We start from the raw sequence: 16,925 nt of genomic DNA, 5'->3' as shown, positions 1-16,925 counted from the left end.
CTTACTGGTCCATTACTTCTTATGCTTAGCTAGAAATTAATTTCACCTTGTCTAATATATGCTCTTTCAGTAAATGAAAAAAAAAATAACACAGTGATCTGTTTTCTTTGTAGATGGCCCTATGCAGTAAAGGATATTCTGATAATCGATGGGAATGTGACACAAATCACAGTTGTATTTATGTTAAATATTCAAACAGGCATGGACTGTAAGCTACTCATGTTTACTCATCTTTCCTCAGACTACCTGTATTTAGTGGAGGTCTTTTTCCCAGGCATGTTGATAAAAGAAGGCCAATAGCTCCAGATGATTTGTGATTTTGTGTTCTCCTAAAGGAAATTCTACCTTTTCTGACATGTCATATTTCCTTGCTTGCCTCAAAATAGTACTGCCACTCCAATCGTGGTGGTTACTGTAATTGTTTTTATTACTGTCTGTACACTTAGCTTTACAATCTACACTTACACCTGGCAACCCAAGTTAAAGAAAGTCAGCTTTTAAAATCTGACCAATGGGCTGGAGAGATGGCTTAGTGGTTATGGTACTTGTCTGCAAAGCCTAAGGTCCCAGGTTTGATCCTCCAGAACTCATGTAAACCAGACATGGTGGCACATGTGTCTGGAGTTCACTTGAAGTGGCTATAAGCCTTGGCACACCCATTCTCATTCTGCCTCTCTCTCCTTTGCTCTATTTTTCATAAATAGATAAATAAACAAATAAATAAACAAACAAACAAACACATACTTCCTTTCGGACCTGTCACCTGTGATGTGGTCTCAGTGCAGATATTCATAAAAAAAAACTTTACTGGAAAGACCATCACCCTGGATGTTGAACCCTTGGACACTGTAGCAAGTTTAAACTCCAAGACCCAGGATAAGGAAGGAATTTGGATGATCTCTGCTGGTAAGCAACTGGAAGATGGGTGTACTATGTCTGACTGTAACTTGCAAAAGGTGTTCACCCTTTACCTTGGGTTGAGACTCTGAGGTAGTACTAACAAAAGGAAGAAGTCTTATACTACTCCAAAGAAGAAGAAAAATAAGCATAAGAGAACACGTTGGATGTCCTGGAATTCTATAAGGTGGATGACCATGGAAAAATTTGTCACCTTTATACAGAGTGCCCTTCTGACATTACTGGTGAGTAATGCATTACTACATCAAATGTTGTATGATTTACTGCTTCAACAAACCAGAAGACAAATAACTGTGTATGAGTTTATAATGTCACAGAATTAAACAACTACAACAAAAAACCCCTGATGCAATGAATGTGTCCATTCATGGGTCACATAGCAATGATTCATATCCATGTTATATAATGGTTAGGTTGGAGTATCTTTGTGATATTCTCTATTGATTCAGAGAGTCAGCTGTCACACTCTCCACTCTCAGGGTACTGACTGCCTATTCCAATCCTTCCCCTTTCTTCTTCCTTTCCTTCCTTTTCTTTTATGCTTTCTCCCTACTCTTGAGTGTTTGTCTTCTAAAAGCTTATTTTCTTCTTCTCTCCCACAACTGGTTTATAACAGCCCCTAAAATCACCCCTTTAAGATGAATTATCAATATATTTTAATGGAAAACATTTATAATTTCATTACCCATGGACTTTTAACATCAAAATGTATATTGTTGAAGGAGGATTAAGATTGTTTAGCCATTTATAGAAATCTAAACATGAAAGGTGACAGGGGACTCAGTAGCCATGGAATTGGATTGTTTTATATTGGGTATCCACCACTCTCCTGTCAAGATACTGTTGTGGGAAGCAGCAGAAGGTTTTGTTACTAACCATAAGTGATCTTCACTACCAACTTCATGGTCAGAGCAACTGAGAAGCTGGTTATTACTCTCATATTATTTTTAAGTAGATTAGTCCATATTTTTTAATTATCCAATAATAGGATATAATTGAGTCATAGTTATGATTATGAAATACAAAGAAATAAACATAAAAGAAATACATTTATGTAACACGATTTTATATAGTTTTTGACAATTCATACATGTGTATCATGTATGTTGATCATTATCTCTTCACATTATCTTCTCTTGCCCCCAACCCTCTATCCACTAAACACTTTCTTCTCCCAAATTATTCTCGATTTATTTTGATGCCTATTTTTTTCCTCAAGTCCTTGTGGGTAGGTATAACCTGCTGAATGTTTTATTAGGGTTTAGTTCATGAGTATAGGTGAAGGATTCTTTATCAAATTGTGTACAACTCACTAGCGCGCACACTACTGCAGAAAACGACTCATAGACCCCAGCAACCATGAACTGCAAGTAACTCCTCAGAAAGAGATAGAAACTAACAGAAAAATGGCAAAAAAGAAATCCTTTCCACATATGTGACAAAGGTTCTTAGGCCACTAAATAAACCTTGCAAAACAACTTAGTACCTTTAGTTTTGGGGTACCTTTTGTCTTCAAAGATGGATTGACATTTTCAATACTTTTTTTTTTTTTTAAATGTCACCTTTTTTATTTCTTTTTTTGTTAATTTTTTATTTATTTATTTGAGAGCGACAGACACAGAGAGAAAGAGAGATAGAGGGAGAGAGAGAGAGAATGGGCGCGCCAGGGCTTCCAGCCTCTGCAAACGAACTCCAGATGCGTGCGCCCCCTTGTGCATCTGGCTAACGTGGGACCTGGGGAACCGAGCCTCGAACCGGGGTCCTTAGGCTTCACAGGCAAGTGCTTAACCGCTAAGCCATCTCTCCAGCCCTTCAATACTTTTTAATAACAATGTATCTTCTTACAAAAAACCTGTAACTAGATGAAGTCTGTATTCCACATGTCCTACAGATTATTTTATGCCTTCTACAATACGGTTGTATATCAACTTATGGTCAAATATATCATACAATGGCTACTTTCCTGGCTTTAGCACAGACATGATTAGTATTAGCACCAGATCATTCAGTTAAGGTTTATGCAACCTTGGTCCAACTCTGAAACCTGTCTCTGTCCAGCTTTATCACCTACACTGTGATGAAATATTTACATGATTTACATAAAATCGTGTTTAAAAGACATCAAATATTAGTGTGATTCTTTTGCAGGCTTGTGGCAAATGAATAATTTAGATATTATGTAGCAGAAATCATCATGGTTCTTCCCATAAAAGTCAATAAACCTGGAACCACATCCCTAAGAACTTTTGTGAGTGTTTTTCTCCATTGCTTCACCTAAATACATATAGCTCCCAAGTCTCCTTGAATTAATTTCCAAGTAGTGATAAAAAAGTCATGCAAATGCTGCATGAAAATTTCAATTATTTTTTTCATGTTAAAAAGACTGTAATAAATAGGAACTGACATGAAGACAAAGGGGAAACAGAACTTTAGAACATTCACTGCAATAAAGTAGAAAGTTTTGGGAAATTAGGTAAAATCATAAATTGAAACTATAAGTAAATTATTCATCCATTATTATCTGCTAAAATTGAAAATTTAATATTTGTATATGGCATGTGTAGCAGACAGCTTCAGGTTCACTGAGATGAACTTTCAGACCAGACACAGTTATGGAGGAAGGGATATTTATTGAAGCCTACAGATCCAGGGGAAGTTCCATAAATGTCAGAAGAAGCTGGCTTGCCTTCACAGGACAAAACAGAGAGAGAGAAGCACAAGCCAAAAGCCAAAAGACATGCAGCACACTTCAGGAACTCCAGCTAGGCACACTTTGCATATCTTTAGATTGAAATCTGAAACCCACCACCACACCTTAAGGTCACCCAGTGACATTGCCTCCAGCCAGGAGGTTATAAATGCAAACTACAAACAAATAAACAACTGACTATATTGGGGGCCATCTATTCTATCTATTCAAATCACCACAGCATGGTATCTTTCAACTGTAATTACAACATTGAGGAGCATTGAGGAGGCTCGGGATAACCATTGTCATGAGATTGAGACCAGCACAGGCTACATAATTAGAATCTGATTCACAAATAATGATATTGATTAAAATAATAATAATAAAACAAAATAGGAATCTTTTGTCTGGACCATCATTTTGAAAGTCAGTAGAGGATTTTAATGCAGTAAACAACTAACTATTCATTCTTGGTTCAGTCATAAAAGCAAGATGAGAGGGAAAAAAAAATATTGTTTCCAAATTGGAGATACAGAAAGAAAAATGAACACAGAAAATGACAACTTAGTGAAACCCAGCTTTAGGAAGCTGTCTGGGAAGCAGGTCCAGGCAGAGGAACACTTAAACTTTCAACCGACACGTTCCTTAGTCTCAACACAGATATTCTTCTCATTAGCTTTTCCATGAGGAGTGACCATGGTGGCCCTCTGCTGTCTTTAGTTCTACCTCATCTCATCTCATCTCATCTGCTTTATCTACTATGTCACTGTGTATACGAAGCAGTCACTTCTATTCTTGTAGAAGCTGTAGAGAAGAAACCATCTGAAATCTTCCAGAGCTGCCTTTTTTTCCTTCACCAGGCCTTTTCTCAGGACAAAGTACTTTACCAGATTCCAATCCATGGAAGATTTTCCAGAAGCTAACCCACCTGTAGGAAGGAAGGTTCCCAAGCCCTTATCCCTCTTGCCATCCTATCCCATCACAGGGGTACCCGGTGGGAAAAGACTTGAAGAAACATTGGTAGGATCAAAGTTCAGAAACTTAGGTTCAAGGGCACATAGAAACCTTACCATATTATTCCAAGGCATGTAACCTCTGAAATTTCTTACACCAAAGACATCCTGCCCACCTTTCCACTAAAAATTACAAAGAATTTCTACCACATGAAGAAATCGAGCAAGAATTAAAAGTAAATCCATAAATGGAAGAAATGACAAAGTTGCCAAACACCAAAGTTTTCATAACTTATAAATAATGGGATGGGAAAATGTTTTAGTGGGTAAACTTCTTTTCTGTAAACTTAAGAACCTAAATTCATAGCCCTAAAACTTAATTAAACAACTGCATATGGTGACATTCACAAATTTAATTTCAGAGCTGGGGAGGTGGGACAAGAAAGTTTGGGGGTTCATTAGCTAGCTAGGCTAGCCAAGTATGTGAGTTCTAGGTTCAGCCAGAGAAGGGACACTATCTGAAAGAATAAGGTGGCAATCAACTGTGGAAATTTGTCAACACTGTTCACTGATGTACACAGGAATGCATACATGTGTCCACACAGTAGCACGTGTGCGTGTGCACACACATATACCAATACGCATATGAACATACACATGCATGCCACACACATATACACATAAAAGTTATAGATATAAAAATGAAAAAAAAATGAAGAACATAGGCAGAAATGAAAACTAAGAAATAATCAAGTAGAAATGTGAAAAATCAAAACAACAGTGACAAAAATTAAAGGATAGATTGGGTGGGTTACTTAATATAGTGAATAAAAGGCTAGGGAAACTTAATATCTAGGCTACATTTCAAGATAGCACCATAACAGTACTGAAGAGATGTCTTAGTTGTTAAGGCACTTGCCTGTGAAGCCTAAAGACCCAGGTTTGATTCTTCCAATACCCACATAAGCCAGATGCAAATGATGGCACATGCATCTAGAGTTCATTTGTAGTGGCTGGAGGCCTTCATTCACCCATGCTATCTCTTTATCTGCCTCTCTTCCTTCCCCATTTCTCTCTCAAATACATAAATAAATAAATAAATAAATAAATAAATATTTTAAAAATGTTATTACCATAACAAGTTCCATAGATATAAGGCAAAGAAATAAAAACAAACAATAAATAAATTTCAGTGCATGATAAAAATTAAAGTGCAAGAGTGAGTTACTGCATTGTGTGTGATAAGTTAATATGTGAAATAGAAATCAAAATACAAAAACAGAAATAATTTAATATATATTGCACTTTCTCTTTTAAATTCATTATTTTTCATGTATGAAGCAAAGATATCAAGACATTATCATGCCTGTACTATGGAAAACATATTCACTTACACTGCCCAATATTAATTTATACCCCATTAAATCATCAGTTTTTTTACACTGATGGAGAGGTTTTATTAGGTGAGCATGTTATATGTGTATATGATGTGTGTATTTGTGTGTGAGAGAAAGAGAACAGAGGGAGACAGACAGAGAGAGAGAGAGAGAGAGAGAGAGAGAGAGAGAGAAAGAGAGAGAGAGAGAGAGAGAGAGAGAGAGAGAGAGAGAGAGAGAGAGAGAGAGAGAGAAATAAATGTGTCATTGAGTATATGTGTGGCAGTCAGAGGACTTCCAGGTGTTGGTTGCTGCCTTCCACTTCCCTTTAGGCAGGGCCTCTGGTTGTTGATTTGTGCTTTCTCAAGACTGATAGTCCTCTGAGCTTCTGGAGGCTTCTCCTGTCTGCCTTACTTCACATCTGCAGGCATGCCTGGTAATACATACCCCAGTCTGGGCATCTGATTTTAAATGGACATAGGGATTATGAATTCGGGTACTTGTGCTTGCATGGCAAGTGCAACATCCACTGAGCCACTCAACTACCTCTCTTACATTTTTCTTTCCTACGAATAACATGTGTTCCTATCTTCCCAACTGAAGTAGTCAATTTTGTGCCGATTGTACTCAATTGAGAGATACCTAGCAAGCTAGAAACCATTTCTGCGTGTGTCCCTGAGGTTGTTCCAGGAACGGATTAGAATTTGAACCAGTAGACTAAGAAAAGAGTGGGGGTCCAACAGAAAGCAATGGGAGGGGGATCTATTCTTTCTGCTTGAGCAAGATAATCCATCTTTTCTTCCCCAGCACTCAAAAAGTGGGACTCATAGCTTTGGTCCTTGTGATTTGGGAACCCATCAAGCAAAATTTGTCAAGATTTATGTTCCAACCTTACACTTGTGATGTGCTTGTCTTTCCTGATTTGGCAGCTATTAGAATAGGGCTGAATTCATCACTGTTTTTATTCCAAATCACACATCTTAAGACTTTTTGAAACACTAATTGCAACAGTATATGTAATTTTAGGAATAAATTAATTAACAGCCTATGCAATTATTATAAAATCATATATTCTTCTTGGATTTTATTTTGGTTACAATTATCTTAATAGCCAGTACTTTTTGTTACCCAAACAAGCTAGATATCATTTAATTATAGTATCAACACTATAAAAAGACAGCTATTAAATGTATGCAACTATCACACCTAATTTCCAAAGCTCACACCTAGGTAGGGTTTTAATCATGAGAGTTCTTTTGCATAGTGTGAAATGCCCTTTAGATGTTTTGTTGATAGCAGTTACTTATCTGTCGTAAGAGTCAATATTAAGCAAAGATACTCCAGCATGTTCTGTTTAGTGCTATGTGGCATTTGATGGGATACAATCTGTGATGAATATTAAGAATATTAAGCACTAAAATTAACTATGGGTCTTCTTATGGAAACTTTGTTTCCCTTTTATTTCTATTGTCATATACTGGCTAAAAGTAAATGGAGCAAATGAAACCATTGAAAGATAAGAAATTGTTATGAAAATGTACCATCTTAAAATCATTAATAAAACGTTCTTCCATTCATTTCATATTACAAAATAATCACATGAAATTTGTATCTTAATTTCTTCTGTTTTACAAACATCAGCATTTTGTATGTTTTAATTAATTCACATTAAAATAGCGTAATTATGGGCTGGAGAGATGGCTTAGTGGTTAAGTGCTTGCCTGTGAAGCCTAAGGACCCCAGTTCGAGGCTCGGTTCCCCAGGACCCACGTTAGCCAGATGCACAAGGGGGCACATGCATCTGGACTTCGTTTGCAGTGGCTGAAGGCCCTGACGTGCCCATTCTGCCTCTCTATCTGCCTCTTCCTCTCTCTGTCTGTTGCTTTAAAATAAAAATATGTAATAATAATTTAAAAATAGCGTAATTATTTTAAAATGTAATTCTTTCATTTTCAGGAGATCGATCAGTCCTTCAATTTTATGTGTAAAATTTAGGATTAATGCACCATTATTTGTTCATTTCAAATACAGAAGGAAGAGCAACACCAGATAGAGGACTTATTGGGTAAAGCACTTGTCATGTGAGTAGTAATACCTGAGTTCCCATTGCCCACAATCCACTGCAGCATTGACCTCTGACTTCCACACATGCACCATGGCATGTGTGTGCTTGTACTCACATATATCAACACCCACACAAATACACACCCATATCATATAAGTATACACACACACACACACACACACACACACACACACATATATATATATATATATATATATATACACACACACACACACACACATTTAGAATATATACATATATATATTTCAAAAAATAAACAGAACATATATCTATACTTATGAATGTGAAATCACTTCTATACCTCTTCTGTATTAACTTGTAACTTGATGGATCTTCACACACACACACACACACACACACACACACACACACGCACACAACCTTCATTTACATTCTTTCACTGGTTACCATGCCATTTTACTAGATACCATTATCTTGGCACTATATGTACAAATAAATAATAATGAGAGACTCTTACTGGCTAAAGTTGTAAAACATTTGCTTTTATATTTTATTTGTTTATTTATATGTGGGTGTGGTGGTTTCATTCAGATGTCCCCCGTAAACATAGGTGCTCAGAAGGCCTCCAGCTGATGGCAATTTGGGAATTAATGCCTCCTGGAGGCAGTGTATTGTTGGGGGCTGGCTTATGGGTATGAAGGCATTATAGCCAGTTTCCCATTTCAGTGTTATTTTCATACTCTTCTCCTGTTAAATTGTCTGTCTACTGTTGGCCAGGAAGTGATGTCCACCCTCTGCTCATTCCATCGTTTTCTCTGCCACCAATGGAGTTTCCCTTTGAGTCTGTAAGTCAAAATAAATCTATTTTTTTTTTTCTTTTCCTCACAAGCTGCTCCTGTACTGTGGTCATTCCCAGGGCCTGAACCTGTGGTTGACATTTTCCTCCAGACCATGTGTGTTGTGCAATTCACAATGTAGAAAAAGTGGTGTATTAACACTGATCATTCCTCAACTTCTCTGCTCAGAATTAAGCCTACCCTTTGATAATATTTCACAAAATATGGCACAAAATTAAGCAAAGGCATTACCTTTGGCCTTCTTATTGCAGCAAGATCGGGTTATAAAAATTTGTATTTACCACAAAAGCAAGTGACTTACACACAGGAATAAAAAAAAAAAAAAAAAAAAGGAAAAAGAAAGAAATATGTTAAATTGAATCCAGGTTAATGCTTAAAAGAAAATAAAGCGTGTCTTAAATATTCATACAAGCAAATGTTACAGAAAGTTAATACGTTCAGTTTTTATTTTGCAAGCCTAAACATTAAATTGCTGAAGGCCATTCATCCATTTTCTATGTTCATTAGCAGGGCTGCTCACAGCCTACACACATGACCACTAAAGATTCTGTTCAGACACACTGTGAATGCCTGAAATTACATCAGCATTACACTACTTGTCACCGACTGTTTAAGATTTACAAGGAAGCAAAGAAGAAAGAAAGAAAAATAGCTATGGAAAATTGACTATATTTCTTACATTTTATGTAATAAATTTTGAGGCTTCAAATGTATTTCAGTTCAACTATTTACAGGAAGAGCATTTTCCAATTAAATAAATCAATCATCAGTCAAAGAAATATCAAATATATTTTATATCACAAATTGCCAACTATATAACTTGCTTGTCTTTTACACCCATAATATATTTCTTTCTAAAAACAAATAAATTAGTGACTGAATACAAAAAAGATGGCTAAATAAAACTAAGACCTTGAAAAGTTTTGGACTGGTTCACACATATACTTAAAATTTTTATGAACTGTTTAAATATATTTTTTAAATTTTTATTTATTTATTTATATATTTATTTATTTGAGAGACATACAGAGAGAAATAGACAGAGAGAGAGAGAGATAAATAGAGAGAGAGAGACAGTGAGAGAGAGAGAGACTGGGCATACCAGGGCCTCCAGCCACTGCAAACAAACTCCAGACGCGTGCGCCCCCTTGTGCATGTGTCTAACGTGGGACCTGGGGAACCGAGCCTCGAACTGGGGTCCTTAGGCTTCACAGGCAAACGCTTAACCACTAAGCCATCTGTCCAGCTCATGGAATATTTAAATATTTTAATTAAACTAGTTACAATGATCCTTAAGTTATGTAGCCTATATTGATGTCTATATTATTTTCATTCTTGGCATTTTAGCAGCTGTTTTTTAAAGCTCTTCCTCTTTGTGATGAGTTCCTTGTTAGCTTCATCCTATCAGTAATCCATACTCACAAACACAAAAATGGAGAAAATTCTTCATGTAAACTTAGTCATATATTCTATCCATTTTTCACTTTCCCTTAATTTACCTTTGCCATGTCTAATTTATATAGATCCATCCACATACACTATAGAATATGTACATTTGGTTTCATTCTCAAATATAGTTGCTGCTTTCAACTGCCATATGGAAGTATGGGGAGGATAACTTAAAAGTAAGATTGTTCGGGCAAATATTAATGTCCTAAGATAATGAAATATGAAATTAATTAACTCATTTCTTTACATTTTTGTTACTGAGTTTTAATATAACCCTAGGCTGGCCTCAAATCAGTAATATTCATATCTCCTCCTCACAATTGCTGTGATTACAGGCATGTGCCACTTTGCCTATCTTTCACTACCTTTTGAATGACTGAATCCATTTGTCATCCTCTCTACATAGATGGTTTAAAGATACAGGTCATCAGCCTGTATCATGACATGGTAGAATCTTACATAAAATAGCAAGGAATTGGCTTGGAAATGACCACCTATTAGTGTCAAGACTAGGGTTTGTTCAGTTTATGATCATTGCTGTACTACTTCCTAGCTCTATGTCCTTGTAAAAGCTACTTAATGTACCCGAATCTCAATTTAGACATCCATAAAGATAAATTACAGCTAATTTATAAGGCTGATGTGATAAACCGCTTGCCGCAAAGTACAGCATGTGGTAAGTGCTCAATCATTTCAACCATCCTTTCCCTATGTCTTTGATTCTATTGTATTCATTGTGCTGTATTAGCCTTCTTCTTTCAGTGGCCAAGGGGTACATTTTAGATAGGGAGTATAGATATCAAGTACAGAATAAACGTTTGAGTCAATCAGGGAAGTCACACATGTGCATAATGAAGTATTCGTGAATGTTCCATGTTCTGCCTCATCACCAGTGTCCTGGTAAAGACAAAATGTTTAACTCATAACTGTTTCAGTGTCCAGTAGAAATCAGTTTTCACTACCAAACTATAGGTGTTATAATACTTGATAATATTTCAATGTATTTATTGTACTCTAAGACTGGAATTCTCCACCTGAGCAACATAGGTTAGCCATACCCAAAGGGAAACTGTGAAAATATAATGGGGCGAGCTTGGGCTAGTTTTCTGAAAAACAAAAAGTCTGAGGTAAGTAGTACCTTTTCAGAGAATTCTACCATGTCTCCATAAGAATAATTTAAAAGTAACAGGAAAATTCTGCTTTATAGCAGCTAGAACAAAATTATTACAAGGATAACAGTTAAAAATTCATTTGTGACACTAAGTCTCTGTTATCTGCTCACGACTTTTGTGGACAGAAGTCTGATTGAGCCAAATGCAGTCAACAGAGCAGGGTCACTATGTCACTGTTTCTCATGGGATTTGGGCAATGACAATATGGAACCAGTGATTACTACTCTTGGCTTCACATATATTTTTAGAAAATTACTTATACATAAGTACTTTAAAGTCATTTTGTTTATGAACAATAAATGGACAAAATATATACTATTACATATACTCTAAAACAAAGTTGTTTCATAACAATAGCTTGAACTTTAAATATTTAATATTGAAATTTATTAATTTTCATGGAAATGAGATGAAAAGAGAAGCAAAATATTACTCTAACACATGTTTCTCAGAAACAGTTTAATGAGATATATTTATTAAAAATAATTTTAGAAATAGAACATAAAATATCCAAGGGAATAACTTTGCCTTTAACAACAAATGCTGGCAAGGTTGTGGAGAAATAGGAGCTCTCATTCATTATTGGTGGGAATGTAAGCTGGTAAAACCACTATGGACAGCAATATGGAGACTCCTAAAAAGGATGACTATTGAGGTACCAAGAGACCCAGTTATTTCCTTACTGGGTATTTAGCCTAAAAGTTCCAAACCTAAGCTCAGAGATATTTGCTCAACCATGTTTATAGCTGGTCAATTCATAATAGCTAAGAGCTGGAACCAACCCAGATGTCTAGCATTAGATACATGGATAACTAAGATGTGGTATAACTACACAATAGAATTCTATGCAGCAGTAAGGAAAAGACACAATGGAATTTGAAGAAAAATGGTCAAATTGGGAGCAGATCATTCTCAGCGAACTCATCCAATCACAGAAAGATAATTGTCACATGGTGTCACTCATCTGTGGCTCCTAACCTGAATCTTCCTGTGATGCTGACATACGTAATAAACATCTCAGAAACTGGAAAACAGAGGTGGTGGGGCATGAGGGGAGGGTAAGGTGTCGGGGGAGGGAGACAAAAACTGGACCCAAATGGAAATGGCGCCATAAAATCTGACATACTGAAAGAAATACTAAAATGTCAAACTTTCATCAGGTGCTTAGAGAGAATACCTGATTCACAGGGGCCTGGAGAGGGTATGATAAAGACTATCTTCAATATTCTCCTGTTTCTCTCTCCCTCTCTCTCTCTCTCTCTCTCTCTTTTATATTACCTATAGTTTTCTTCCTTCTCCCTTGGCACTAACCTGTAACTCCCAGTACCAGCAAGCAGGTAACATCCACAATGAGCTGTTGATCAGACAACTTACAAGGTTTCCCAAACAAAGACAGAATCATGTAAGAGTACTTGACCCACCAAAGGTTAACAGTAAAACCCTGCTACAGAAGACACCATAAGCTGCTGGGATGGAGCATGGAGAGACCTGGCTGGAAATGGGAAGAGAGTCAATCCCCAAACACTTAGCTTGTCTTCCAGAAGGTGTTACATGAGCAACTGGGGGAAAATGACCAACAAATGTCAACGCATGGTGTAAGCTATTCAGCAGCAATCAACCTGAGGTGATGCTCACACAAGTGCAATAGTGGTACACAGCCATGGTACCAGAAAGCCAAGGGCCACATGTTCTCCCTCATATGTGGATCCTAGCTACAGATGATTGGGCTTCTGCGTGAGAATGAAAATACTTAGTAGCAGAGGTCAGTAAGGTAAAAAAGGAGACATAAAGGGTAGAGAAAGAAGGGAGGAGGCTACTTAATAGGTTGATATTGTATATATGTAATTACAATGATTGTAATGGGGAGGTAAGATGATGGAGAATGGAATTTCAAAGGGGAAAGTGTGGGGGTGGGGAGGGAGGGAATTACCATGGGACATATTTTGTAATCATGGAAAATGTTAATAAAAATTAAAAAAAAATTACAGAGAAATTATCAGTTTAGAACAAAATTAATGTGTTTTCATATTATTCCATTAATAACTGGCTTGATTGCATTTGAATACGGCCGATGGAATTTCAGTTATATGTCAACATTCCTGTAAATGTGCCAATACTTTAGCTATCACACGTGATCCTACAAATCTGATGATGATGACGACTTCAAGTGTTGAACTTACCCCGTTCAGTGGGTACGTCTTCCATCCTAGCTCTCCCAGCACGGTGCTGGTGTCAAGCAAAACAACTAGAATCGAACAGACAAAGCTTGAGTGAGTGTCTCAGCTGGTGCAAAGCATGAATTATTTAAACCATTATGATAAAATGCCTTTAATATTACACATCATAGAGACTTTAAACACTGTTACATAAATTATGTATATTATTACATTTTTATAAGTAATGATAAGATATACAAGTAGTTATTAGCTGCAGTTAAAATGTTGAACCTATATTTACCAGTAATAAATAAAATAGTTGAATCACAACTTATAGTTATTTTAAACCAGCAGATGATTTTTTTAAGCCAACAGATTTTTAGACTAATGAAACACCTTATTCTTTGCTTATTCTCCCATTTTCACAACAGTAATTTAAACCACATTTAAGAAAATAAACATATTAAATCAGTCATCTTCACTTTGTTATTGTTATTAAATGTCCCTGTAAACTCAGCAAAAATGAAAATTAATTTTTGATCAATCATTATCTTCGAAGTATGCAAAGCCTATATAATTTAGAAAATATACAACTGCTTCAGGAAGCAAGATTAAATATATGTATCTTTTACTTTTAACCAAAGGAACTCAAACAAAGGTAGACATGTAAAGAAACAATCAGAAAACTTCTGCTAAGTTCTAAGACAGTCAAGGGTTCAACACACTTGCAATTAATCTAGGTTGGAAGGGTGAGTCTGGAGGGCTTCACTAATGAGGTAAAAATGGAAGCTGGTGTGGTGGTACACCTTTAATCCCAGCACTCCGGAGGCAGAGGTAGGAGGATCACCATGAGTTCCAGGACACTCTGAGACTACATAGTGAATCCTGGTCAGCCTGGGCTAGAATAAGACTCCTTCTCAAAAAAAAAAAAAAAAAAAGGAATAAGGACATGCATAGTAGCACATGCCTATAATCCTAGCATTTGGAGGCAGAATCAAGGTCAGTCTAGTTTACAGATTGAGGTCCATAAGAACTCCAACTACTTGGCAAGACCAGTTCCAAGGAAACAACAGCCAATTAAAAATACATCAACAGGAGGAATCTTTAATAGTGTGTGTTAAGTAATTTCTCATTTTAGAAGACCCTGCATAAAGTACTCCAGATATGAATGAATCAGCCAAATATCAAAGTGGCAACTAGCAAAAAGAATTATTTTGAGATGTAGGGAGATAGAAAGAATGTGGTCAACTGAGAGTCCTGGTGAAGTCTACCAGCAGGACAAACATGATGCTGATGATCTAGTGATCTAGCATTACCTACTACCTATCAACTACCTATTTTCAATCATCTATCTATCTACCTGTATATCATAAATCTATCATCTATCACCTGTTATCAATCATCCATCCACCTATCTGCCTGTCTACCTACCTATCATATATCTATCATCTATTAACTATTATCCATCATTCATCTATCTATCTATCTATCTATCTATCTATCTATCTATCTATCTATCTATCTATTTTTCTACCTATCTACCATCTACCATCTATCTAATCTATCTATAAAAGTATATAATACACAGACACACAAACACACACACACACGCCATGGTATACATGTGCAGTCTGAAGACAACTGGGGTTTTCATTCTCTCCTTCCACTTTGTTTGAGACAGGGTCTCTCTTGGTTGCCAGTGGAAGGCTTGTCTAGCTGACCCTGGAGCTTTGGGATTCTCCTGACTGCCCCCTCTATGGCTACAAGCTTTTTGGGATTACACACATGTGCACAACTTTTCATTCAGCTACAGACGGATAGAAGTGGGTGCTGGGGACCAAACTTGGGCTGTCATGCTTGTTCCCCTGAGCCATTCTCCCTGCTCCTATATCTTCGTCTATTTTATTCCCCATCTATTTTATTCCCCTGGATGCCAGCATGCCATAGGCTAACCCTGGGAAAGAATGCTTTAGTCCTTCACACTAGTATCAATCCCTCATATTGCTCAGAAGGTGAAGTTTTTATTATTTTGAGTTTTTAAACTTGATTTTATGAGTATTTCATTTAATCTGAATTGTGTGTCTCTACAAATGATTCTATGGTCCACTTAGTTCAATCTCTGTTATATAATTATTGATACATTTTAAAATATGAAGCTATCTTAAGGTTCCTGGAAAAGTTTCAATAGCTTTCTAAAAGAAAAGTGTGAAATATCCTATAGTCATTATTAATTATTGTAGCTAATGTCTCATCCACATTTTTACCAACTCAATTTTTAAACTTTACTGTAAAATCATTTTGTTGGTAAAATTTCAAAATTTTCCCCGAAACAAGGTCTTATGTAAATTTATCTTATTTTATTAATATGAACAAATTCACTAATGACATCAAGTGGCATGTGAGTGTTTATACTATTTGTTGTCTCAATTTATATTAATATGGCATTAAAATCTAAATATGTCTTATATAGTACAAGGACTCATTACTCCTCTTTAAGATTTTTTTTAATTAATTTATTTATTTATTTGAGAGCGACAGACACAGAGAGAAAGACAGATAGAGGGAGAGAGAGAGAATGGGCGCGCCAGGGCTTCCAGCCTCTGCAAACGAACTCCAGACGCGTGCGCCCCCTTGTGCATCTGGCTAACGTGGGACCTGGGGAACCGAGCCTCAAACCGGGGTCCTTAGGCTTCACAGGCAAGCGCTTAACCGCTAAGCCATCTCTCCAGCCCTCTTTAAGATTTTTTAATTTTCATTTTTTAATAGGCTAATTTATGTTTTTACTTGCTATACAATTCACCATTTTTAAATGTGCATTTTTGTGAATCATGACAAACCACTACAATGAGTAAGAAGTTCCCATGGCTATAATCAAACTGCATCATATTTTTATTATTCCCCCTCAATTCATTATTATCCACTGTAGTGAATACATTTCTCATACATTTCTATAGTTCTACCTCCTCCAGAATATTAACATTTGAAGTCACATTGCATGACATGGTCCCTTGGAAGCCGGAGTTTTTCTCATGGCCTCATGGATATACGACTCATCTCTTTATAGCTGTTTCCACATAAATCAATAGTCAGTTCTTTTTATGGCTGGTAGCTCTTCCACTGTGTGGATTTTCTCACACAGATGTCTGTTCTAGTTGTGGGCTATTTCTAGTTGAGGACATTGTATTTATGACACTATAAAAGTTCATATAGACATTTTAAATAAACTGATGCTTTTTTTTTCATCTCACAGGAAACAATTAGCACTGACTAGTTATAAAGTAAATATATGGCTGGAGGGATGGCTTAGC

The 16,925-nt window shown here is 36.4% G+C and overlaps 1 protein-coding gene across 2 annotated transcripts in view; it reads right to left on the bottom strand.

Annotated features, from left to right (window-relative positions):
* Positions 1–16,925, bottom strand: part of Epha6 (EPH receptor A6) — a 1,036,261-nt gene that overhangs the window by 946,689 nt on the left and 72,647 nt on the right. For both annotated transcript variants that reach the window (XM_004663307.2, XM_004663308.3), the window contains exon 2: positions 13,642–13,706. In XM_004663307.2, coding sequence (XP_004663364.1) covers positions 13,642–13,706 — 65 coding nt within the window. The remainder of the gene's footprint in view (positions 1–13,641; positions 13,707–16,925) is intronic.

This window comes from Jaculus jaculus, chromosome 4 (genome assembly GCF_020740685.1).
Source record: "Jaculus jaculus isolate mJacJac1 chromosome 4, mJacJac1.mat.Y.cur, whole genome shotgun sequence".
Taxonomy (NCBI): domain Eukaryota; kingdom Metazoa; phylum Chordata; class Mammalia; order Rodentia; family Dipodidae; genus Jaculus; species Jaculus jaculus.
Note: the sequence above shows the minus strand (reverse complement) of the source record. Positions and strands in the feature narration are given on the sequence as shown.